Source organism: Aotus nancymaae, unplaced genomic scaffold, assembly GCF_030222135.1.
Source record: "Aotus nancymaae isolate 86718 unplaced genomic scaffold, 86718_ANA_hifiasm-v0.15.2.pri h1tg000010l, whole genome shotgun sequence".
Classification (NCBI taxonomy): domain Eukaryota; kingdom Metazoa; phylum Chordata; class Mammalia; order Primates; family Aotidae; genus Aotus; species Aotus nancymaae.
The window spans coordinates 35,367,207-35,394,373 of NW_026988421.1; the positions used below are offsets into that span (position 1 = coordinate 35,367,207).

Below are 27,167 nucleotides of genomic sequence, written 5' to 3' on the forward strand. Positions count from 1 at the left end.
GTCCTTTCAGTACTTTAGCATGAGCCCTAAAAAGCTGTTAGAGGGGATTCAATCAGCCTCACCCTCTTTCTTTTTTTCCTGTTTTACTCTCATCCTCACTTTACTATGAGCATTCCCCATGTTGGGTATCAGATTGGCCCAGTCTCTCACACCAGAGATGTCTCACCTATCCTTTTTCCCTGGGAGGCTCAATCTCTCAGATCTCTCAGACAAGAGATGTCTCACCTATCCCTTCTCTAGACATTTGCCAAGGCTCAATCTCTCAAATCAGAGATGTCTCACCTATCCTTTTTCCTGGGAGACTAGCCTTCCTTCCCTTCCCTGGAGGTCTGCTACACTCCTTTTCATTCATGTCACCCTCTCTGGCTGCTCCCCCAGAGAAGAATTAGGCCCCCTTAGCATCGGTGTGCCAGTATAAGCCCCATGGCAGATCTGCCCTAAGCCATATGAGGTATCCAAGTAACTGCAGAGAGGACCTACTCACTCTGTCCAGCAGTAGGACTTGTTACCATTCACACAAGCAACACTGCATGCTGTGATGCTTGCAACCATTCATGTACACACACAAACACACACACTCTCCACCTCCAGAATATCCCGACCACCAAGTAAATACTTCATCACTCTTGTGACTTTTCTTACCTTAGTCTGTGCACAGAAGTTGCCTGGTTACCACAGTGTAGCAAGCCATTCTTCTCCTGCATTGCTGAGAGTTCTGCTTTAATTCTCACACCAGGTGACTTGTGGCTCTTGACCCCCAAAGCCACCACAATGAGGCAGTAGGGTGCCTTCTCATGAGAGAGAGCCAAAGACTACCCCAGAGGGGAGTGGATCCCCATACAGGCTACTAGAATTGTTATATGTAAATTTTCAGTGCTGCAAAAAAAAGTAGCATTCAAATATAAATATTCTCTCAGCAAGGCAACTTTACTTTCTGCAGAAAAGGTACACTCACCAGCAGTTTGCCATGAGAGTACAAAGAACAAGAGAAGGGCAGACATATTTATCCCTTATGGACTGGCCTCTGCTGCTGTGCCAGGCCTACCTCCATTGACTGGAGCTGGGCCTTACAATCTAAACTATATTAATTGGCTAATAACTCAAAACTTTTTCTAAAATGGTAAAGGCAAGAGAGAACAAAGAAAAAGAGGAAGTCATTTATGAAAGACTTAAAGAAGCAATAACATGTCCAAATAAGGTAGGGGAATTAACTATGAGCTGAGGCATGCCTGGGCTTATCCAGCCATGTCACAGGGCAAATATGTGGGCTGTAGTATAAGAACTAGGAACACAGAATATACCTATTTCTTTATTATAACCAACAGCTACTTAGGATTATTAATAAAAGACTTTCAAGTAAATCAACCTTGGAAGAAGCTATTATTCATCCTTAATAAGCTAAGAAGAAAGCGTTGAAGAGGAACTTTTATTCACTTTTATTTTCACTTTTATTTTCTACAGAGTCTTCTCACTTTTTACTCAGGTATTCTGGCTAAAAGTTCATCAATTTTCTGCATCATTTCAAATACCAACTTGTTTTTTTGATGTTTTTAATTACTTTCCAGTCTCTACTGCATTTATTTCTGTGCAGAAGTTTATTATTTTCTTCTTTGTATTAATTTTGATTTTATTTTTTCTTGTTTATACAGAAGTGAGAGTTATTCAATTATTATTTTTGGAAAAACTTAAGAATGAATCAATACTGAACTGAATTTTTGTTTTTAATTCCACCAGCAGTTCAAGGTGTACTAAAGTTAAAAAAAAAAATCAATATCCAAAGTTCAAAGTCTTAGTACATAATTGTTGAGAACCTTGTACTTTGTCTTTACAAAATCTTTAGACTCTTGTCTTTCAACTGCATTTTCACAGAGTACATCAATGGATCTCTTTATCATTCTGGCCATTTGTCTTTCTTGTCTGATTCTTCTTTTTCTGTGGAATGGAAGCAATGCCAAAGGGAAACTCCCACCTGGCCCAACTCCTCTCCCCATTGTTGGAAATATTCGACAGTTATACAGTAAGAATATCAGCAAATCCATAAGCATGGTAAGTATGACTAATTTTCTTTTAGTTTTCTGCAATGAGTAAGTCAGATAGCCTGATAGCCAAGCAACATATGGCACCAGATTCCAAGTTTTATAGAGTTACCTTTACAGAGAGCTGTTCATTAGACACACAGATATGACTTTAGAATGTAGACAGATAGAAGAAAATGAGATAGGTAAATCTAAAAGAAATGAAGAAATCTGCAAGTCAGAAGCAAATAAGTGTTTACTCCAGAATGGAGGTTTCAACTGGAAAGCAGTTATAGACTATAACAGCTAAGAGGAATATAGGGACTTTCATTTACAAAGGAATTCATTTAGATTATATAAATTGTTTGTCAGATTACTTTACTGGTGGATTAAACAAACAATGCACCATCAGTCATTAGTACAAGAGTGCATTTGTATCAGTGAATCAGAAACAACTTATATACAAAGTATTCTCAAAGATTAGGACCAGTTTCCTCGTATTGTATATGTTGAGAGCCCAGTTGTTTGTGAAGAAAATGTTTTTTGCAATTCCTTATTGATCTCAAAGTTTATCAGCAGTTCAACATGGCAGCAGTTGCCCAAGATGGGAGTCATTCCTGCCACCACTGGAACATTGCAAAGATCGTTGATCCATGTTATGATTGTTGACATTACCAGGAGCAGAAATTCTCTGTTGATATTGTAATCCAGGTTGCTTTTTGTGTAACTATTTTCTGGTAAATGCTAGTGAAAATGGAACAGCTTTCAGTTTTTTAAATAAGCACTGATTTACAGAGCCACAACACTAAATTTTCCTAAAGTACAGATGAATTGAAATCAAGGAAATTACTAAGGGTTTTTATCTTTCATATTTCATACTGTAGTTCTCAATAAATGAGTCAATAACTTCTCTACTCCAAGTTGTTTACATAGCAGTTGCTCTCTAAAGCCTGAAAGAATGATCTGGAATCTGTCTTTTCCTTGAGAAAGCCAGTTACCAGAACACTGTCTCTGGAAGTTCATTCTTCCTATGCCTTGGCTTTGAATCTAAAGAGATTGTGTCAGCACCCCAGCTTGTCCATTTGTTAATTCACATATTTAAGCAGGATTAAAACCTCTGTAAGCTTTAAATTCCATTTCTTTAAGATATTAATAAGAAATATTTTGCACAGGTTACTTAATTATATCATACATTGAAGAAGTAATTATGCTCCACACTTTGTGTGGTGCATGCTAAAGATTTTCAATGGCAAAAAAAAATTTAAAAAGACCCTAACATTATGGAACTTGCAGTTTAGAGGAGGAGAATGTATTTATGAACCAACAATGCAAGTAAAGTTATGATTACAAACTATGTAACAGGGACGTGGTAGAAAGAGACCATGTAGTTTCAAGGGACTAACCAGTTAGAGGAGCAGTCAGCAAAGGGTTCTCTGAGGAAGTGAAGTTGGAGCTGATATGTAAAGAATGATTAGGAATTAAACAGATAAAATATCAACAAAACCCAATTTCATGTGTTTTCAATCTGAGGGAGAATTGCTTCTGTCAGTGCAAAGAGTCAAATTGCAAAATATTTGAAGAGATTTATTCTGAGCAAATATGAGTGACCATGGACCATGGCACAGCCCTCAGGAGACCCTGAGAATATGTGCCTATGGTGGTCAGGGCAGGACTTGATTTTATACATTCATACATTTTAATATATACACAGGAGACACCAGTCAATACATTTAAGATATACATTAGTTTGTGCAGAAAGATGGGACAACTTGAAGCGGTAAGTTGGGGGAGTGCTTCCAGGATATCAGTAGGTTTTAAAATTTTCTGATTGGCAATTGGTTGACAGAATTATTGTCAATAGAAAGGAATGGCTGGGTTATGATAAGAGGTTATGGGGACCAAAGTGTTAACATGCAGATGAAGCCTCCAGGCAGCATTCTTCAGAGAGAATAGGTTGTAAAAGTCTGTGTTGATGTTAAATGCTCTGGTCAGCTTTTCTTGAATTCCAAAAAGGAAGAGGGCAGAATAAGGTATGTTCAAGCCCCCTTCCCATCATGGCCTGAATCAGTCTTTCAGGTTAAATTTGGAGGGACCTGGTCTAGAGGAGGAAGTCCGTTTAGATTGCTTGTGGTAAGAGTGGGCAGGCTCGGTTGGAGGGGGGGGGCTTTGAATTTTAATTTCAGTTTACACTTCTCTCCCCAAAACCCTGAAAAGAGGACCAATGTGTTTGTAGTCCAGAGAGTACGTAAGAATATGGTACAAACTGAGAGCAGAGAGGGAAGCAGGGGGGCAGAACATGTAGGCTTTGCATGGATGTAAAGAACACTGATTTTTATCATAAGAGCAATATGATGTCATAAACATGCTTAAAGGACAGTCATGTTTACATCTTCCTTGTGAAAAGGTCACTATTATTTGTAGAATAAATTTTTAGGGCAGCAAAAAAAGTTCTACAATAGACAAGTTAAAAGAGTATAAATCTTATATCATTTAGGATACCACATAAGGTGATATTACAGAAAGACGATGCTAAAAGAAGATAGGAATTTATTTCTGTCTCACATAAGGATCTCTGGGTGACTGCTGGTGACTTGCCTCTCCTTCATGATGTCATTCAGATAACTAGTTTTTTTATTTTAATCTTTTTAGTTCTAGTATTGAAGCAGGAGCAGCAAGGAACAAACCTCTCGAACATCAAACTGAGGAAGGAAATGGCTTTTTATTCAGCTGGGAGCTGCAGGGGTCTACAGCCTCATTTACTGAACTTCCGGAGAAGCAGCTTCTTTCCCCTTTTATAGGCTTACAATGCTAAAGGGGAAACTGAGGCAAAGCTATGTCATTGTTCATTTGCTGGATATCCGACCTTACAATCTTTTGGCTTCATAGATTTGCTAATTCATATGCAGTATGAGTAGGAACAGACAGGGAAGAGGGCTTACAGAGATAAGACAAAGGCAGTAAATTATTATTTGACAGAGATATTTCCAGGAAGGAGCCTAGATCATGCAAACATTGGGGCATGACCCAGTGTTGGGCTCTGGCTGGTAATGATAATATTCATTTACAACTCTTTCAAGGCTTATAGATAGCAGAGACACTAGGAACTGAAAAGGGGGAGTCATCTTCCCAGCTCTTTGGTATTTTATTTTATTTTTTCACCCTCCTTCCCATCCAGAGGAGAGGAGGAGGTGGAGGATAGGAAGAGGGAGGAGGGGAGGGGGGTCTTTCCTCTCATTTGTAGAATGTATTTTTAGGGCAGCAAAAACAGTTTTACAATAGGCAAGTTAAAAGAGTGTAAATCCTATATCATTTAGGATACCACATAAGCTGATATTACAGAAAGATGATGCTAAAAAAAGATAGGAGTTTATTTGTGTTTCACATAAGGGTCTCTAGGTGAGTGCTGGCGACTTGCCTCTCCTCCATGATGTCCTTCAGATAACTAGTTTTTTTTTTTGTTTTAATCTTTGTAGTTCTAGTACCTTGTGCCCCTAGACTGTTTTTCTCATTTGCGTGGTCACAGTAGAGGCATCTCCATTCTATTATTTCAACACATAGGTGGGGCAGAAATGAAGGGGAAGTAATTACCTTTTATGCACCAATGTAGAATTTTAACACAACACTTGTGTTTACATCAGTTCATGGAAACTTAGTCATATGGCTGCATCTATCTTCAAGTTAAGCTGGGAAATATCTAAGACCACACTGCTATGTTATGCATTATAAAAACATGGCACTGTCTGGTGCTAAAAAGAAATTATAGAGAACAATGATGGACAATTATTAGACTACACCTGAGGAAAGGAAATGGGCTTCCCTTAATCCAAAAAAGAAACACAGATTTACTCTAACTGTAAGAAAAAAAGGAGAAAGTTGGTATAATTATTAGTTTGGCATAAAAAATTAATAATATAATCGGAACAAAATGCATAATATGCCCCCTGTCATATAGTAGGGGCTGAAGAAAAATAAATATTGAATCTGATACACTAATATCATTATTACTAATAAAATAATGATCATTACTATTCAAATACTTATTTCTTATCAAATAATTGGTTCTAAAAGATTACATTTTATATAATAGGTGGATGAATGTTGAAATATCTTTCCAGCAAGATTAAAAATATTTCCCTCACTTATCTACAATTTATTTTTGAAATTCACACTTCACTTGCATTTGCTATTATTTTTCCAGCTAGCAAAAGATTATGGCCCTGTGTTCACTGTTTATTTTGGCATGAAGCCCACCGTGGTGTTACATGGATACAAAGCAATTAAGGAAGCACTGATTGATCATGGAGAAGAATTTTCTGGCCGAGGAAGTTTTCCAGTGATTGACAGAATTACCCAAGGATTAGGTATGCTTCCCTTTGGGGTATATGTGTGGGTTTGTAAGTTGTAAAAACTTCAGAAATTCTAAGAAATTTATAAATCATAAGTATTTAGAAAAATTTATGAAACACACTTCATATTTTCTGTATGAGGCTAAGAATAATTTTTCTATAAAGGCTCATTAATTTATATTTAAAATTTGTGAAAGTGACACATTGATCCCACTAAACATTAAATTCAATGATAACAAGCCATCTAACCACTAATTTTCTATGAATTCATTACAAAGACAAGTTCATTGTAAATTATGGTCAGTTAAAATAATGGAAAAACAACAGAGAGATGAGAGAGAGGAGGAAAATCACCAAATGATCATATTCACCAAATATTTTGCTTCCTGATCTTAGTCATGGATATGCAGAGATTGGTTTAGGAAGCTTGAATTGTGTGCATGGAACCACATGGGTTTGGAAAATGTCCATCTTTACCTTCAAATATGATTCTAAAAAAGCATGAAAAATACTAGAATCCAAGAGAATACAAAGCATAAAGCAAACATGTGTTCTGAAAAGATCATGGAGAAACATATAGTGAGTATGTAGCAGAATTGATACTAGAAAAAGCTTATTTGATTAAGTACTTCAACTTTCTTCTATTTGTTTTTAAAGCTAGCCTTAAACTGTCCAGTCTTCTGGTGGATCACAGGGTTCTGGCCAACAGAGATATGATCTGAATGGGGTCCTGACCTCTTCTGCATTGTTCTCTAAGAGGCTTCCTGGAAAAATTTCGTATGAGCTTATTTTCCCCTTGATCTGGTCTTGACTCTGGCAGCTAGTAGTGAACTTCTTTGGTGTTTCCTTCCATATTTCATGGAAGAGAGTTAACAAATAGAGGGGAAATGTTAAATGGGTGAGTTATCTCTTTAGCAACTATACCCCTTATCTGAGGAATGGATTGTTAGGTGATTCCTTCCAAAGAAAAAGTGCTGTCTTACATTATCCTGAGAAATCCCCCCTCTTGTTGTTTCTCCTAAAATTCACTTACAGTCTGAAAAGCCAGCCCTGAAAATTAACGTATGACTAGGACTCAACATGTTTATTGCTGTGGGATCATAGAGCATTTTGCCTTTATGATTTTTAGCATCCTTGTAAAATGGGACAAAACATTCAGTTCACAGAGTTATTTTGAGTTTTAGTAAAGCTGGTGGATAAAGAATAGTTTAGCAATATGCAAAACTGAGAATCCTGACAGTTAAATAGTAGTTTGGGTTAAGAGAGGAGGCAGGTAAGGGAGGGCTCAATGGGAATTCCTGAAGCTGACACCATTATATTTATATCCCTGCTGAAATGTCAGTATCATTTCCTGAGATGAGAACTCTCAGCTCGTATTCATGACAATGAAGTATATTTTCTCTTTTTTCTTTTGTGTTGATAGGAGTTGTTTTTAGCAATGGAGAAAGATGGAAGCAAACCCGACGTTTCTCTCTCATGGTTTTGAGGAATATGGGGATGGGGAAGAAAACAATTGAAGACCGAATTCAAGAGGAAGCCTTGTGTCTGGTGGCAGCATTGAAAAAAACCAATGGTGTTTATTTCTGCGTATAATTAACACTAATTATTTGGGTAGAATAAATGGTATTGTAAATAGACTACAAAATATTATGATGGCTGAAGAATCATAGTTTACTTTTTGCTTGTATAACCGTAATTAAGAGGTGAAGTGTTTGGAATAATAATCTTTTTAGGTACCAGGTTAATTGGGCTTTGATACCTTCAGCAAATGTCTTTCAGTGTTGTCGATGGCTCATCCCTCTGTGTGACAGAGGAAGGAGAAATGGGGAAGTTAAAGAGCAAATACTATTTGGGCCATGCATAGAAGTCACACACATAACTTCTCTCATACGTACCACTTAGTAATGGGGCTATACCTAACTGCAAGAGAAGCTGGAAAATGTGGTTTACTCTGCACACAAAGAGAACATGAATTTTGGGAGTCAGCTAACAGTCTTGGCCACATAAGCTTAAAATTTAGGTAACTTTTCTAGTAAATTATTTAAGAACAATGCAGGGGTTGCTAACTACCTCCAAAGTGTAGGGCTGCAATTCACCTCTCATGAAGGAGTGTGGATATGAAGAAATAGAACCACAGCAGCACAGATTCCTGCAGCATCTAGATATGTGTGTGCACATGCAGGGCTGAGAGAGGAGACAGGGAAGAAAGGAGCAGGCAGGGCAGGCAAGGGGTAGGATCAGCATCATAAGATACATGTGGTTTTTTATAATCTCATACATTGAATAAATATTTTTATGTGTCTAACTTGTCAATGTTTTCAAGAACATTATTAGCTGGATAGTAGAGTAATCCATTATTTTGGACTTACCTGAGTTTATTTAACTAATCCTCTATTTTGTCCAGATAAGTTGATTCTAGTTTTTCATGCTCATACTATACAAAAGTGCAACCCATATTAATTGTTTTTAATGTCTGACTGCTTTCTTTGAATAAAATTTGAAAATAGAATTGATCGAGCAATGAAAATTGGGTTTTGGTACATATTATCTGTGAAATTATTTGTATCCTTAATTTGTATTGAAGCAGAACTTATTATTAACTAGTTCAACTTTTCCCATGGTGACTATTGCCTTATTGCAACTTCCTGATTTATGATCATCCCAAATATGCTTGATTCCACTTAGTTATTATCCCCTCACACTTTTGGGGAAGCCCATTTCATCACCAATAACCCTAACAGTTGGAAATTATTTTCGTATGAGAAGAGCTAATTTTCCTTGTAACTTTTACTTTTTGATCTCAGCTTGCATTTTTCTTCTAGAGTTGTAGGGTTGTGGTTGTCACCACACACAGGCAGGAGGGACATTATTTCTCATCCAAAATCTGGTTTAGATGTTTACACTAATGATGCCACACAAATACCAATAGGATGTGAAAGTTTTATTACTCACATAGTGTTGCTTTCAATGAACAGCAAGATGATACCCAACCAGGTCCCAAAATAACATTGAAAGAGCAGGGAGAGGATAGTGGCATGAAGTTTTTGTGGCAATTAGGGGTTAGGGCTGGGTTGAAGATTCCTGTGTGCAGGCCAGGGCTTAAACTTCCTGTTTGTTCCATAGGAGGGAACACAGTTTGTGTGGCTTAAAATTCCTGTTTGTGCCAGAGGAGGGAACCCTTAGGCATTTTTTTCCCCCAGCTTTTCCAGATGGGATTGAAGGGGAAGAGTTCAGCATGAGTCTTCAAAACTTCTACCAGTGGAACATCAAAAAATGAGGCCATGGTCTTTATTGCATATAGGAAACCTATTTCTACCCACAATGTATTTTTCTATAATTCCAATTTCTCTCATTTTTATCTTTTAAAAAAGACAACTTTATTTTTCAGCTGTGTTTTGTAATATTCTATTTCAAGTTTCTTCAGTGTTTTGATTTTCTTTTTACATTATTTAGTTTTCTGTTGGCATTGCGAGGACACATCAACACCGACAATTAAATCCCATACATTAAAAGATATTTTAAATGGCTTCTTTTTATTTTGTATACCTTCTTGTGAATTAGAACATTTTCAAAAATGATATAAATAGGCTTCTTTGGGCAAATTTATATAAGTAAACTTGTCTGGATTAGACAGTTTTATTTGGAGAAGCACAACACATTTTATTTAGGCATTTGAAGTTTATAGTAATGGTGGCATGTTCAGGTAGTTTCTATTCCTAAAACATCTTAGAAGTCAATCATTTTGAACTATTTTAAACAGTCAATATTAGATTTATATGAAAATTATGTACTAACTTCTGACTGGTATTGTTTATAGCATCTCCCTGTGATCCCACTTTTCTTCTGGGATGTGTTCCCTGCAATGTGATCAGTGCCATCATTTTTCAGAATCGTTTTGACTACAGTGATCAGAAATTTCAAACCTTGCTCAAGTATTTCAATGAAAACTTTGAAAATGTGAGCACCCCTTGGATACAGGTAAGCTCAAGGTTCTTTTTGAATGTGTAATAGTTTTCTAGCTTATCTATTGCTCATACCTACCCCGTCTCTCTGCCCTATTTAAAAATGTTCAAAGTAATGCTTCTCAAATTCTCATTTGCAGCCCATTAGTGAGTTATCAAATCAATCTAATGCAATAAAACTGAAAACACAAAATGAGATAGAATAGAAAAAATATAATCTCAGAGTGCTTCATTTATAGCAAGATTTGTTTCGTTAAAACTTTTGTTTTTTTTTTTAGATTCTCAGATATAGAAGATAGTGATTTAAGATGTATTTCTTATTAAAGTACACAGTCAGAAAATGTTAGTAACCTATGTTTTACAATCATTAACAACTAAAATTCTATACTGATCATCAAGTTATGATGTGTCCTACCTTCAAAGGACCCTAGAGAATAAATAATCTAATGTCTTTCATTTACTGGAATGGGAAACTGACCCAGAGCTATTAGGTATATTTTCCAAAATAGCCTAGCTAAATCAATAAACAAGCAGAATCTAGAATCTAGATTTAATTATTCCATATCTAGTTTGATTCAAGTTGCCAGCCTCAATATATAATGTTGATGCCTTCCAAGATTATTAGGTCATTCGGGTATTGTCTAAAACATGTTCTGTAAACCCTAGGACCAGCAAAAGAGTGAGTCTGGAAAATATGCACATTCTTCAGGTTGGAATGCCTAAATATTTTCTCTCTCTCTCTCTCTCTCTCTCTCTCTCTCTCTATATATATATATATATATATATATATATATATATATGTACTATTTCTTCATTATAACAAATGAGTATGCATCTTCATAAATTTTTAGACTATCCCCTGGTAAAACATGTATTGGGTATACTGGTATGAACAGAGGGTATTAGCTCTGAGATCACTAGTTCGGTGTGGTCAGATTGTTAATTAACCTTATGAACTTCAATATCCTCATCTGAAGAGAGGTGACAACAGGAGTAATTTCCTGACTTCCTTCAGAGAGTTATGGTAAGGACATTAATGTGATTGACCTTGAAGTTGCTTTTTAACCTGTGCATACTGTCTCTACCTACTTTTTCAGTGCTCTGTCCTTCAAATTCTGAATGCCTTCTTGGGCAGGAACCATGTCTATTCATCTTTTTCTACTTAGCATATAGCCAGTGTCTGATAAATAATAAGGTCTGTGTTTAGTGAATAAATTAATGAAAGATTCTTCTTTCTTTCAGCTCTACAATGCTTTGCCCTTTTTACGGGTTCTCCCAGGAAGTCATAATGCGGTATTTAAAAACTATGCCTTGCAAACAAATTTTATTTTGGAGAAAGTAAAAGAACATCAACAATCTCTGGATATCAGTAATCCTCGAGACTTTATTGACTACTTTCTGATTAAAATGGAAAAGGTATAATGTGATCCTGATTTACTATTTTATCATTGTGGGTGACATGCCTCATGGATATGCTTTGGTTTTCCTGGTAAAACTGAGATATGAAAACAAATTCTCTGTTCTAAAGTGTATTCATTGTTCATCCTATTACCTGTGTAAGCCATATTGAGTGTCTTGGGATATTTCTAAGTTCTCACTTTGAAAGACTTAAGTTTTATGTTTACCATGTTAAAGCTGGTTCTTTATCTGGGGGCAGATCAAAACACACAAACACACACAAGCACACATCCATTCAAGACTGGTGATAACATATCATGGTTCCATGAACAGAAGATGTAACTAATGAGGGAACACAGGAATGGATAGGAACCCAGAAAGACTGACTTTTGAAAATCTCTAAGAAATATTCATTCACAGATGAAGTAGATTTGAGGAAACTCTTAGATAAACAGGGAGGAGAAAATAGTTCCAGGAGATGCTGAGTGTAGTAATCAAGTTTGTGAAATTTTCAAAGAGGCTATCTTGATTGTAATTGAGGAACAGTGGTGGCTGTAATGACTGATGGAGTTGGAAATAGTGCTGTAGTTTGGGCGTGTTTAGTTCCAGAAGCTTTTGAATGAAAAATTAGACATGATGAATAGACAATAGATGCTAGATTTGACAGTGATTAGCAGTGATAATTTAATAAAAAGTATGTTTAAAAGAAATTACAAAGGGAAGTGATTGGCTCCAGGGAGTAAGAAAGTGAAGAATCAGAAAGGACTTGAAGTTTTATAACTCCAATTATATTTTAACAGAAATACTAAGACTTCACCTCACATAATCTTTACCCATAGCACACCCTAATGTCTGGTTTAATTTGCCAGGTATTAATGTCATATTGAACAGTGTTGTGTTACTTGACAAGCTTTTTATTTATTAAGTAATTCTAATGTGTCATTGCTAGGAAAAACACAATAAACAGTCTGAATTTACTATGGACAACTTGGTTGCTACCATATGGGATATGTTTACTGCAGGGACAGAGACAACGAGCACCACAATGAGATACGGACTCTTGCTCCTGCTGAAGCACCCTGAGATCTCAGGTATGATCAGAGATGATGGGCAGGATCAGATTTCAGGTAAAAATGGACAGAAACACTGATAGCCATCCCACCATTTACCTGCCAACGCAATGTACAAGAAAAGTTCTCATTAGTGCATCTACCTACCATTGGTTGGGTTCAATTCAAGTTAGTTCATAGTATAAAAAGAGAATAAAATGTTTAACTAATGACAGAGATTTGAAGGGCAGAGGTCATTATTCTCCCTGCTATGGTGCAGTATTCTTGATTTGGGTTGGAGCAGTTGCAGTAACAGAGTTGTCTCAGGATCTGGAAAGAACTAGCCTTTCTCATTCCCTCAACAGTTCTCACTTGATGTGCCTTCCATGTTTAGATAAATATATTTTCATCAAAAGATATTTCTACTGAAATGCATCTGCAATGTAGGGATTCATTCAATAAAGTTAGAATCTTTCTCCACCAAACGACTCAATCTCAAGGGTTATACGCCCTCTCCCACATTATTTTCTAGAAAACCCTTTTGGATAGACACATTTTTTCCTCATAAACATAATTTCTCTTTCAAATTTAACTTTTTCATTTTTCCACCTCTTTTTTACTGAGTCTTCATCTAAGAGGATGTTTCTTTCACTACTGTATCATGGTTTTTGATTTGGTGCATTGAGACATATTTAGTATGATTAAACCTCATGAAGCTTATCTCCATTATAGCAGCACCAAAATTTTCCCCTTTAAGGTTTTTTTGCCCTCCCATTATAAATAGATGTTTTCTGAGTACTGAAATTTAGAAGCATATCCGCAAATTTATTTTGTGACATTGTGAGATATGGTGCTTCTCTTTCTTTCATTTGACCCAGTCTTTGTTAGCCAAATACTTCCCTTTTATAAGACCTATGTTGATTATGACCAGAATTTGTATATGACATTCCTCTCCAAACCTTTCAATCTTTTGCACATTGCAAATACTCTGTGTTATATTCCTTATCACTCCCAGTTTCATTTTCCAGTTGGATGTTTTCTTAAGTCATGTCCACATATATTTTTCTTTCCTTTCTATACTCATCTTTTACTGTGCTATTCTATTGAGCATTTCAATTGTATTACTAGTTCCTGACCACTTTATGTCTCCCCTCTCTTCTATATAAAACTCCAGCCTCTCAGCCTGAGAAGGGGATATTTAAAACATGCCTCAAATTTGTTTTATTTTTGATAGCTATCAAACTACAGAATTTGCACATGCTCTATTACAAAGACAGATTCTTCAGCTAGTACATAAAAAACATTTAACTAAAGCAGCAGTGTGGCATTGTTATTTTGAAAAATGAGTTATAGACTTTCATAGCAGTGGCTTTGAATTCTGATCCTACTAATAGATGGCTTGTTTGACCTGCAGACACATGACTACTCTCCGTATCTCTGATCCCTTATCTGTTCAAAGGGGATAATACTGGAAAGACCTCATATTCCCTGAGCATTCTAAGGAAAATTTATTTACTTCTCTGGACTTTTTTCTTTGTAAAATATATAAAATAATACCTGACACATAGAATTTTTTGAAGAATTATAAAGTAATACAATGAATAGTGCAGTATGTTCATCCTATATTAGTAATACTTTCTAAATAAATGTTAATTTCTAATTTTCTGTGCTGAATCAAGTAAATATATTTTTCTATTTGTTAAGCGTTTCCTGAACTATACTGTGTAGTTCTTAGATTATTGAAACTTAAATATTTAAGAAAAATTGGCATATATAAAGTGGTTGAACTACATGATCTTCAGTGATTCTTCAGAATCCCAGATCTTTGAATCTGTCAAGAAAAAGTACACAGAGTAGGGAATCAGAGTTGAGAACTGAATGTCATCATGCAATTGTACTTCATACCTGCATATATTTAAGTATCTAATGAACTTTCAGTTTGTCCAAGAAATGCAAACTGTTTTTTTTTTTCATTCCTGTGGAGGTGGTAACGTAATATTCCATCTGCCCATTTCAAATGACAATGGGACAGTGATGAAAGGATCAAACAAGTGGTACTTCAAGTTTTTTTTTCATTTCACCTAAATTCTGATTCCTGCCTTGCCAGCTAAAGTGCAGAAAGAAATTGATCAAGTGGTCGGCAAAAACCGAAGCCCTTGCATGCAGGACAGGAGCCGCATGCCCTACACAGATGCCGTGGTGCATGAGATCCAGAGATATATTGACCTCATCCCCATCAGCCTGCCCCATGCAGTGACTCAAGATACTCGTTTTAGAGAGTACTTTATTCCAAAGGTGAGAGATACTATGTCTATACCCTTCCTTAGGAGTCTTAGGCCATCAAATGTCATAGTGGTAGAACTTTAGATTGTCTAATCTTCTACAGGTATGGCACAGTCATAACTCTGGCATCCTATCCTGTGACCACATACTTCTTTTCTTCTAGTTTTTGATACACATTTCTAAATATGATAGTGCTTAGACTCCCACAGGATTTTCAGTGCTTTGATAGCTCCACACTCTGCCTGTCCATTGGCCCAATGTGCTATCCTGTCCTTTGCTTTCAATTTTATGTTTTATTACTCCCACCAATTAATCAGTATCCTATATCCCCACCTCCTTCTCTACCTTCCTTATCACTTACTTGTGAAAAGTCCAATACAAAGGTCTCCTTACTCCCTGTTGATTTTTGGCTACTGATCCCTGCTGGAAAAGACCATGCAGCCCAGCAGGTTGATATTGTTATCATCAATTCCAAATGTGTTGGCTTAATTTTGATCAATGCCAAATGAATCTTACCCAATAATCCTGCTTTATAATGGTAACTCAACTTGCTCCACTATATCTTTCAACCTAGAACTCTTTTCAATCTTTCATTATCTTCTTTTTATTAGGCAACCTTTTTTTCCATCTCACAGTCATTGGAAGTGGACTCTTCTAATGCCTACTTGGCTACATTCACACCCTTTGATTCTCTCTCATGTAGTTGCTGTGACAGAAGGACTGTCTTTTGATCTAATAGAAGCTATTTTACCTGTGGCATGGATCCCTTCTGTCTTACTTTTCCAATGATCCTCCTTAGATAATTATTTTCTCTTCCTTCCTCTTCATCATCTCCTTTCTTGCTGGCTCCTTTGTATTAGCCTGTGAGCATCATCAATTCTTTTTTTATAATTTATGATTGACACATAATAATTGTACATATTTATGGATAACAACATAATGTTTTGAAACATGTATGAGTTGTGTAATGATTACATCAGGATAATTAGTATCTTGATTACCTTGAACATTTATCATTTATTTGTGATAAGAGCAGTCAAGAACCTCCCTTCTAGCTATTTTGAAATACATTTGTATTAGTCCATTTTCATGCAGCTGATAAAGACACACCAGAGACTGGGCAATTTACTAAAGAAAGAGGTTTATTGGACTTATAGTTCTACGTGGCTGTGGAGGCCTCCCAATCATGGTGGAAGGCAAGGAGGAGCAAGTTGCATCTTACATGGATGGCAGCAGGCAAAGAGGGAGGTTGTATGGAGAAACTCTAATTTTTTTGTTTCCTCTTTTTTTTTATTTATTGCATTTTAGGTTTTGGGGTACTTGTGAAGAACATGCAAGATTGTTGCATAGGTACACACATGGCAGTGTGATTTGCTGCCTTCCTCCCCATCACCTATATCTGGCATTTCTCCCCATGCTATCTCTCCCCAGCTCCCCACTCCCCACTGTCCCTCCCCTATTTCCTCCCGACAGACCCCAGTGTGTGATGCTACCATCCCTGTGTCCATGTGTTCTAATTGTTCAACACCCACCTATGAGTGAGAACATGCGGTGTTTGATTTTCTGTTCTTGTGTCAGTTTGCTGAGAATGATGGTTTCCAGGTTCATCCATGTCCCTACAAAGGACATGAACTCATCGTTTTTTATGACTGCATAGTATTCCATGGTGCATGTGTGCCAGATTTTCCCTGTCTAGTCTATCATCGATGGGCATTTGGGTTGGTTCCAAGTCTTTGCTATTGTAAACAGTGCTGCAATGAACATTCGTGTGCATGTGTCCTTATAGTAGAATGATTTATAATCCTTTGGATATATACCCAGTAATGGGATTGCTGGGTCAAATGGAATTTCTATTTCTAGGTCCTTGAGGAATTGCCACACTGTCTTCCACAATGGTTGAAATAATTTACTCTCCCACCAACAGTGTAAAAGTGTTCCTATTTCTCCACATCCTCTCCAGCATCTGTTGTCTCCAGATTTTTTAATGATTGCCATTCTAACTGGTGTGAGATGGTATCTCAATGTGGTTTTGATTTGCATTTCTCTAATGACCAGTGATGATGAGAATTTTTTCATATGTTTGTTGGCCTCATATATGTCTTCTTTTGTAAAGTGTCTGTTCATATCCTTTGTCCACTATTGAATGGACTTGTTTGTTTTTTTCTTGTTTGCTTTTTTTTTTCTCTGTTTTGGTACCAGTACCATGCTGTTTTGATTATTGTACCTTGTAGTATAGTTGAAGTCAGGTAGCATGATGCCTCCAGCTTTGTTCTTTTTGCTTAGAATTGACTTGGCTATGTGGGCTCTCTTTTGGTTCCACATGAAGTTTAAGGTGTTTTTTTCCAGTTCTGAGAAGAAGGTCATTGGTAGCTTGATGGGGATAACACTGAATCTGTAACTTACTTTGGGCAGTATGGCCATTTTCATGATACTGATTCTTCCTAACCATGAGCATGGACTGTTTCTCCATCTGTTTGTGTCCTCTCTTATTTTGTTGAGCAGTGGTTTGTAGTTCTCCTTGAAGAGGTCCTTTACATTCTTTGTTAGTTGTATTCCTAGGTATTTTGTTCTCTTTGTAGCAATTGTGAATGGCAGTTCGTTCTTGATTTGGCTCTCTTTAAGTCTTTTATTGGTGTATAGGAATGCTTGTGATTTTTGCACATTGATTTTGTATCCTGAGACTTTACTGAAGTTGCTTATCAGTTTCAGGAGATTTTTGGGCTGAGACTATGGGGTCTTCTAACTATACAATCATGTCATCTGCAAATAGAGACAATTTGACTTCTTCCTTTCCTAATTGAATACTATTTATTTCTTTTTCTTGCCTGATTGCTCTGGCTAGAACTTCCAATGCTAAATTGAATAGGAGTGGTGCAAGAGGGCATACTTGTCTAGTGCCAGATTTCAAAGGGAATGCTTCCAGTTTTTTCCCATTCAGTATGATATTGGCTGTTGATTTGTCATAAATAGCTTTTATTATTTTGAGATACGTTCCATCAATACCTAGTTTATTGAGAGTTTTTAGCATAAAGCGCTGTTGAATTTTGTCAAAGGCCTTCTCTGAATCAATTGAGATAATCATGGGGTTTTTGCCTTTGGTTCTGTTTATGTGGTGAATTATGTTTATAGACTTGCGTATGTTGAACCAGCCTTGCATCCCCGAGATGAAGACTACTTGATCATGGTGGATAAGCTTTTTGATGTTCTGTTGCAATTGGTTTGCCAGTATTTTATTGAAGATTTTTGCATCTATGTTCATCATGGATATTGGCCTCAAGTTTTCTTTTCTTGTTGAGTCTCTACCAGGTTTTGGTATCAGGATGATGTTGGTCTCATAAAATGATTTGGGAAGGATTCCCTCTTTTTGGATTGTTTGGAATAGTTTCAGAAGGAATGGTATCAGTTCCTCCTTGTATGTCTCGTAGAATTCAGCTGTGAACCCATCTGGACCTGGGCTTTTTTTGGTTGGTAGGCTACTGATAGCTGCCTCAACTTCAGCCCTTGTTATTGGGGTGTTCAAGATTTCACCTTCTTTCTGTTTTAGGCTTGGGAGGATGCAAGTGTTCAGGAATGTATCCATTTCTTCCAGGTTTACTAGTTTATGTGCATAGAGTTGTTTGTAATAATCTCTGATGATGGTTTGTGTTTCTGTGGAATCTGTGGTGATATCCCCTTTATCGTTTTTTATTGTATCCATTTGATTATTCTGTCTTTTCTTTTTTATTAATCTGGCTAGTGGTCTGTCTATTTTGTTGATCTTTTCGAAAAACCAGCTCCTGCATTTATTGATTTTTTTGAAGGGTTTTTATTTATGTCTCTATCTCCTTCATTTCTGCTCTGATCTTGGTTATTTCTTGTCTTCTGCTAGCTTTTGGATTTTTTTGATCTTGCTCCTCTAGCTGTTCAATTTTGATGTTAGGGTGTCAATTTTAGATCTTTTCTTGCTTCTCATGTGGGCATTTATTGCTACATATTTTCCTCTAGACACTGCTTTAAATGTGTCCGAGAGATTCTGGTATGTTGTGTCTTCATTCTCATTGGTTTCGAATAACATCTTTATTTCTGCCTTCATTTCATTGTTTATCCAGTGAACATTCAAGAGCCAGTTGTTCTGTTTCCATGAAGCTGTGCGGTTCTGAGTTAGTTTCTGAATCCTGATTTCTAACTCGATGGCACTGTGGTCTGAGAGGGTGTTTGTTATGATTTTCATTCTTTTTCATTTGCTGAGGAGTGATTTACTTCTGATGATGTGGTCAGTTTTAGAGTAGGTGTGATGTGGTGCTGAGAAGAATGTATATTCTGTAGATTTGGGGTGGAGAGTTCTGTAAATGTCTATTAGGTTTGCTTGGTCCAGGTCTGAGTTCAAGTCCTGGATATCATTGTTAATTTTCTGTCTCGTTGATCTGTCTGTTATTGACAGTGGAGTCTTAAAGTCTCCCACTATTACTGTGTGGGAGTCTAAGTCTCTTTGTAAGTTGTTAAGAACTTCCTTCATGTATCTGGGTGCTCCTATATTGGGTGCATATATATTTAGGATCATTAGCTCTTCTTGTTGCATTGATCCTTTTACCATTATGTAATGTCCTTCTTTGTCTCTGATGATCTTTGTTGGTTTAACGTCTATTTTATCAGAGACTTCCTGCTTTTCTTTTGCTCTCCATTTGCTTGGTAAATCTTCCTCCATCCCTTTATTTTGAGCCTTTGTGTATACTTGCATGTGAGATGGGTTTCCTGGACACAGAACACCAATGAGTTTTGGCTTTTTATCCAATTTGCCAGTCTGTGTCTTTTGATTGGGGTGTTTAGCCCACTTATATTTAGGGTTAATATTGTTATGTGTGAATTTGATCCTTCCATTTTGATGCTAGCTGGCTGTTTTGCCCATTAGGTGATGCAGTTTCTTCATTTTGTCAATGCTCTTTACCATCTGGTATGTTTTTGGAGTGGCTGGTACTGGTTGTTCCTTTCTATGTTTAGTGGTTCTTTCAGGAGGTCTTGTAAAGCAGGCCTGGTGGTGATGAAATCTGTGATTAATTGCTTGTTTGTAGAGGATTTTATTTCTCCTTTGTTTATGAAGCTCAGTTTGGCTGGATATGAAATTCTCGGTTGAAAGTTGTTTTCTTTAAGGATGTTGAATATTGGCCCCCACTCTCTTCTGGTTTGTAGAGTTTCTGCTGAGAGATATGCTGTGAGTCTGATGGGCTTCCCTTTGTGGGTAACCCGACATTTCTCTCTGGCTGCCATTAGTGTTTTCTCCTTCATTTCAACCCTGGTGAATCTGATGATTATGTGCCTTGGGATTGCTCTTCTTGAGGAATATCTTGTGTTGTCTGTATTTCCTGGACTTGAATATTGGCCTGCCTTGCTAGCTTGATGAAGTTTTCCTGGATTTATCCTGAAGAGTATTTTACAGCTTGGATTCATTCTCTCTGTCACATTCAGGTACACCTATCAAACGTAGATTAGGTCTTTTCACATAGTCACATATTTCTTGGAGACTTTGTTCATTTCTTTTTATCCTTTTTTCTCTAATCTTGCCTTCTCATTTTATTTCATTGAGTTGATCTTTGACCTCTGATATCCTTTCTTCTGCTTGGTCAGTGTGACTGTTGAAACTTGTGTATACTTCACGAAGTTCTCATATTGTGTTTTTCAGCTCCATCAATTCACTTATATTCCTCTTAAGCTGTTTATTCTCGTTAGCATTTTGTCACACCTTTTTTCAAGGTTCTTAGTTTCTTTGCATTGGGTTAGAACATGTTCTTTTAGCTCAGAGAAGTTTCTTATTACCCACCTTCTGCAGCCTGTTTCTGTCAATTCATCAGACTCATTCTCCATCCAGTCTTGTTCCCTTTCTGGTGAGGAGTTGTCATCCCTTGGAGGAGGTGAGGCATTCTGGTTTTGAGTGTTTTCATCCTTTTTGCACTGGTTTCTTCCTATCTTTGTGGATTTATTTACCTGTGGTCTTTTTATTTGGTGACTTTCAGATGGGGCTCTGAGTGGATGTCCTGTTTGTTGATGATGAAGTTGTTTCTTAATTTTCCTTCTAACAGTCAAGGCCCTCTGTTGTAGGACTGCTGAAGGTCCACTCCAGGCCCTGCTTGCCTGGGGATCACCTGCAGTGACTGCAGAACAGCAAGGGTTGCTACCGGTTTCTTCTTCTGCTATCTTTGTCCCAGAAGAATACCCGCCAGATTGCAGTCTGAGCTCCTCTTTATGAGCTGTCTCTTCGGATATAGGGGGATCAGGGAACTGCTTGAGGAGACAGTCTGTCCTTTATAGGAGCTCAAGTGCTGAGCTGTAAGCTCTGTTGTTCCATTAAGAGCTGCTGGGCAGGTATGTAAGTCTGCTGCAGCAGAACTTATAAATGCCTTTTTTCCCCCCCGGTGCTCTGTCCCAGGAAGGTAAGACTTTATTTATAAGTTTCTGTCATGCTGCTGCATTTTTTCAGGGCTGCCCTGCCCAGCTAGGAGGCAGCCTAGTCACAGTCTGCCTGTAGAGGCTTTGCTGAGCTGCTGTGGGCTCTGCCCTGCTGCTGTGTGAACTTCCCTGCAGTCCTGTTTATAGGGGTATATTTAGAACTGCCTCAGCAATGGCGGCCCGTCTCTGTAATGGTGGACAGCCTCGGCAATGGTGGGCCGCCATGGCAATGGTGGACTACCTCGGTAGTGGTGGACTGCATTGGTAATGGTGGATGCCCCTCCTCCACAGAGCTGGACCATCCTGGGTTCAGCTGTGCTTGCTGTGAAACTCTCAATCCAGAGCATTTCAGATTGCTGATTTTTTTGGGTGTGGGACTGTCCGAGCCTGATCACCTGGCTCCTTGCCTCAGACCCATTTTTTTTTTCCAGTTTAATGGGTGACTCTGTCTCCCAGGCATCCCAGTCACCAGTTGAAATGGCACCCTTATTTGTGTGATTTCTTGTCATAGACCCGCTGCACCAGCTCAAACAGCTGCTGGAGACTCGGGGTGCTTTTTCGCCGGTGAATCTCCTGTCCTAGCTCCCTGTTTCAGTTCCCATTTTTTCAGTTGAAAAGGTGACTCTCTCTCCCAGGAGTTCCAGTCACTAGTTGGAAAGGCACCCGGATTTTTGTGAGATTTTGTGCAGAGACCTGCTGCGCTGGCCGAAACAGCTGCACTGGGGGCTTATGGCACTTTTTCGCCCCAGAATCTCCTGGACTGGCTCCCTGTTTCAGTCCCTTTTTTTTCAGTTGAACAGGTGACTATCTCCCAGGTGTTTCAGTCACGTGTTGAAAGGGCACCAGGATCTGTGTGATTTCCCATGTGGCAACCCACTGCGCTGGCTGAAACAGCCACACTGCAGATTTGTGGCACTTTTTCGCCTGGGAATCTCCTGGCCTGGCGCCCTGTTTCAGTCCCCTTTTTATCAGTTGAACGGGTGACTCTGTCTCCCAGGCTCTCCAATCACCAGCTAAAATAGTGCCTGGACCTGTGTATTTTGTGCGGACACCCGCTGCGCCAGCCAAAACAGCTGCACTGGTGACCCATGAGGTTCCTCTGCCTGGGAATCTCCTGGTCTGTGGGCAATAAAAATCCGTCTGGAAATGCAGCGTCCACTCACCCTCCATGCTCTCGCTGGGAGCTGTAATCCAGAGCTGCTCCTAATCAGCCATCTTGGATCCCTTCTCCTTTCTGGACTTTCTCATCTATTTTCTTGGTCTGTGCCTTTCTTTTTATGTCAGTGCCATGTTGTTTTGGTACTTTGTTATATATGTGTGTGTGTTTGTGTATTTTGTTTTTGTTTTTGTTTTTTTTGAGATGTAGTTCCACTCTGTCACTCAGGCTGTAGTGCAGTGGTGCGATCTCAGCTTACTGCAACCTCTGCCTCCCAGGTTCAAGTGATTCTCCTGCCCCAGCCTCCTGAGTAGCTGGGACTACAGACGCCCACCACCATGCCTGGCTATTTTTTGTTTTTTTAGTAGAGATGGTGTTTCACCATGTTCGCCAGGCTGGTCTTGAACTCCCAACCTCAAGTAACTGCCTGCCTCAGCCTCCCAAAGTGCTGGGATTACAGGCCTGAGCCACCATGCCTGGCCTTTGTTATATATTTTGAAGTTAGGTAGTATGCCTTAACTAGCTTTGTTCCTTTTGCTCAAGATTACTTTGTCTACTTAGGGTCTTTTGTAGTTCCACACAAATATAAAGGTTGTTTTTTCTATTTCTGTGAAAAATGTCATGTTTATTTTTATAGGCAGTGCATTGAATCTGTAGATTGTTTTGGATAGTATGAATATTTTAGGAATTCAATCAGTGAACAAGGATATCTCCATTTATTTGAGTCTTCCATTTTTTTCAGTGTTTTATAATTTTCATTGTATAGACTTTTCACCTCCTCAATTAAATTTATTCTTAGATATTTAACTTTTGTTTTCTTACCTGAACACTAGGACTTCTGGTACTATGTGGAATACATGTGGTAAAAATGAGTATCTTTGTCTTGTTTCAAGTGTTAGATAAAATGTTTTTTCAGTTTTTTCGTGTTCAGTAAGATGTTGGTCGTGGATGTGTTCTACATGGCTTTTGTTATGGTGGAGTACATTCCTTCAATACATGTTTTTGAATGTTTTTATCATGAAGGGAAGATGAATTAAATCAAATGCTTTTTCTGTGTTTATTGAGATGTTCACATGGTTTTTGTCTTTCCTTTTGTTTATATTATCTATCTCTTTTATTGATTCGTGTATGTTGAACCACGTTTGTATGCCTGGGATGAATCCGACTTGATGATGTTGAAGAATCTCTTTGATTTGTTGTTGAATTTAGTTTGCTTGTATACATGTTTTTTTTTGACGGAGTTTTACTCTTGTTGTCAAGGCTGTTGTGCAGTTGTGCAATCTCAGCTCACAGCAATCTCTGCCTCTTGGGATCAAGCAATTCTCCTTTGTCAGTCTTCCAAGTAGCTGGGATTACAGGCATGTGCCACCACACCTGGCTAATTTTGTATTTATAGTAGAGATGGAGTTTCTCCATGTTGGTCAGGCTGGTCGTGAACTCCTAACCTCAGGTGATCTGCCTGCCTTTGCCTCCCAAAGTGGTGGGATTACAGGCGTGAGCCATTGTGTCTGGCTTACTTATATTTTGTTAAGGTTTTTTGCATCTATGTTCTTCAGAGACATTGACCTGCAGTTTTCCTTTTTTTTGTTGTGTCTTTGATATCAGAGGAATAATGGCCTCATAGAATGAGTTTGGAAGTATTTCCTCCATTTCACTTTTTTGGAAGGATTTGAAATAAACTTTCTCGGTGTTTTTAAATTTGGTAGAATTCAGCAGTGAATATAAAAAAATAGTCTTTGGCTTTTCTGTGGTGGGAGATCTTTATTATTAATTTAATTTCATGACTCAATTATTAACTTATTCAGGTTTTTTAATTTGTTTGTGATTCAATCTTGGTACATTATATGAGTCCAGAAATTTATCATTTTCTTCTAGATTATCTAATTTGTAAGCATGTATTTGTTAATAATAGTCTCTAATGATATTTTGCATTTCTGTGGTCCAGTTGTAATGGCTCTTTTTTGTCTTTCATTTTACTTATTTTGATCTTCCCTCTTTCTTCATAGTCTAACTGAAGGTTTGTCAGTTTTGCTTATCATTTCAAAAAACATCCCCAAACTCTCTCTTTCATTGACTTCTTTGTATCTTACCTAGTTCCTATATTCATTGTGTATTTCATTGATTATGCTACAATATTTACTATTTTTGTGCTTCTACTTACTTTGGATTTGGTTTGTTTTTGTTTTTCTAGTTTCTTATGTTGTAGTGTCAGATTGTTATTTTGAGATCGTTCTCTTTTTGATTTAAGGGTTGTTTTAAACTCCATTCTTAGCACTGCTTCTACTGTATTTCATAGGTTTTGGTATATTGTACTCTCCTTATAATTAGTCTTAAGAATTTGTAAAATATTTCCTCTTAATTTTTTAAATTAACTCATTGGTTTTTTATAAACATGTTGATTAATTTTTAGGTATTTGTATACTTTCTGTTCTTGATTTCTAGTTTTATTGCACTGTTTTCAGGAAAAACTTGATTGAGTTTACTTTCAAAAATTTGTTATACCTTGTTTTGTGGCTACCATATGATTTATACTGGAAAGTGTTTTATGCACTGTTCAGAATAGTGTATATTTTGTAGCTGTTGGGTGGAAAGTACTGTGAATACCTACTAAGTCAGGTCAAAGGAGCAGTTTAACACTATTGTTTTTTGGTTGATTTTTATGTCTGAATGATCTGTCTATTGCTGAAAATAGGGTGTTTTCTTTTCTTATTTTGGAGTCTGTCTCTCCCTTTAGGTCTATTAATATTTGCTTCATATATTTAAGTGCTTTGATGTTGAGTGCATGTACATTTATAATTTTTATATCCACTTGATGAAATTCCCCTTAGTTTTATTGATCACCTTCGTTGTTTCTTTTGACAGGTTTTAATTTAAAGTCTTCCCTTGGAATTCATGGGGAATTGGTTGCAGGACTCTTTGTAGATAGTAAAAACCACATAAACTCAAGTCCCATAGTCATCCCTGCAGAATCCACACATACAAAATGTCAGCCTTTCTTATCTATGGCTTTTGCATCCCATGAACACTGTATTTTTATCTGACTTATCTTTTTCTCTTTCATTCAGGGCACAACAGTATTAACAGATCTGACTTCTGTCCTGTACGATGACAAGGAATTTCCCAATCCAGAGAAGTTTGACCCTGGCCACTTCCTGGATGAAAGTGGCAACTTTAAAAAGAGTGATTATTTCATGGCTTTTTCAGTAGGCAAGCAAGCTTTCTTTTTTCTTTTTATGTGTACATTAGGAGTCAGGTGAGATTAGGAAGTGCTCTGCATGGAGGCTTCTTGAAATTGCCTGTCTGTTTATGGAGTGGTGAATGATTAGTAATGGCTAAGGTGAGGGGAACTGGGTGGAAGATGTGGAAAGAAATGACTCCCTAAGAATTGCCTGTGGCCAGTTGGTGACATTTCCTTTTATAGCTGGCAATAATAAGCTCTCAACCATTTTTTTAAAAGCAGGTATGTGGCAGGATTGATTATCCTTTAGAATCCAGATGAGAATGAATAAATATATTTATTTGTCAAGTCTAGGGTCAGAAGTATATGGAGAAGTAGATACAGTGTTGTGTATCATGCTAGTTAGGATAGATATGTGTGTGTGTGTGTAAAGGTGTCACTGGCAAGTTGCAGCACAGCAGTTCTAATGTGCATGTACAAAAAAGATTTTTCATGTAGTACCCACCCAGAAATAGCTGCTAAAAAAATGAAACCAGGTTTGGGTGTAAGTAGAAAAAGCTGTAGGTTCATTATTCATTCATTAATATATTTCTTCATTCCATATTAATTTAAACCTTTCTGTGTGCTAACTCAGCTCCAGAATTAAATGAGTAATGAACTTGTGTGTTACTTTTAGGAAAAAGAGCTTGTGCTGGAGAAGGCCTGGCCCGCATGGAGCTGTTTTTAATCCTGACCACCATTTTGCAGAATTTTACCTTGAAACCTCTGGTTGATCCAAAGGATATTGACACCACCCCAGTTCACAAAGGGCTTGGCTCTGTACCACCCTTCTATAAGCTTTGTTTCATTCCAGTCTGATGAAATGTCAGGCTGCTAGAGCAAGGCCCTTCAGTCTCATGTGAAAAAGCCAGCTGTTTCCTGGCTTGTGTGTCAGCCATCCTCTACTCCTTCCTTAAAAGCAGGAAGGCCATCTCTGAGCCCTATCTCTTTTAATTTTACCCAACCTTCAAAATCCATTCCAATTTACCCTGTATGAAAGAAAATTTATTTTTTAATCTCCAATAAAATTCTGCTTGTAACATAATCCTACATTGTATCTGTAGTGCATATGAAATGGAAAGCACTCTATAAATGCCATACTTGGCTTTGCTGCCACAAATGAAAAATCAGAAATTATCCTATGAAATTTTAAAAAAAGTTAAAAGTATTAAAACATGAGCTTTATTAATCTCTCACTCCTATCTGCCTATGGGAATGATGTCTTGACAGATTAACTTGTATACTTTCTGTCTTTTCCCAGTGTTTATTAAAATATAATTACATGTGTATATGTGTATGTGTTGCATATATATGCTGTGTA

General features: G+C 37.4%; 1 protein-coding gene and 1 long non-coding RNA gene across 2 annotated transcripts in view; one reads left to right on the plus strand and one right to left on the minus strand.

Moving 5' to 3' along the window:
- The first annotated feature begins 1,815 nt into the window (after positions 1 to 1,815).
- On the plus strand, positions 1,816 to 27,135 carry CYP2C76 (cytochrome P450 family 2 subfamily C member 76). Its single transcript, XM_012439626.3, has 9 exons — positions 1,816 to 2,046; positions 6,214 to 6,376; positions 7,785 to 7,934; positions 10,179 to 10,339; positions 11,566 to 11,739; positions 12,671 to 12,812; positions 14,878 to 15,065; positions 25,695 to 25,836; positions 26,484 to 27,135. The coding sequence occupies exons 1-9, from the start codon at positions 1,879 to 1,881 to the stop codon at positions 26,663 to 26,665; spliced, it is 1,470 nt and encodes a 489-aa protein (XP_012295049.2). The 5' UTR covers positions 1,816 to 1,878; the 3' UTR covers positions 26,666 to 27,135.
- LOC135273996 (uncharacterized) overlaps positions 14,097 to 27,167 on the minus strand; it is an 84,349-nt gene continuing 71,278 nt past the window's right edge. Inside the window, exons 4-5 of the long non-coding RNA XR_010341773.1 lie at positions 15,805 to 15,914; positions 14,097 to 14,601 (exon numbers count right to left, since the gene is read on the minus strand). This is a non-coding gene — a long non-coding RNA (uncharacterized LOC135273996). The remainder of the gene's footprint in view (positions 14,602 to 15,804; positions 15,915 to 27,167) is intronic.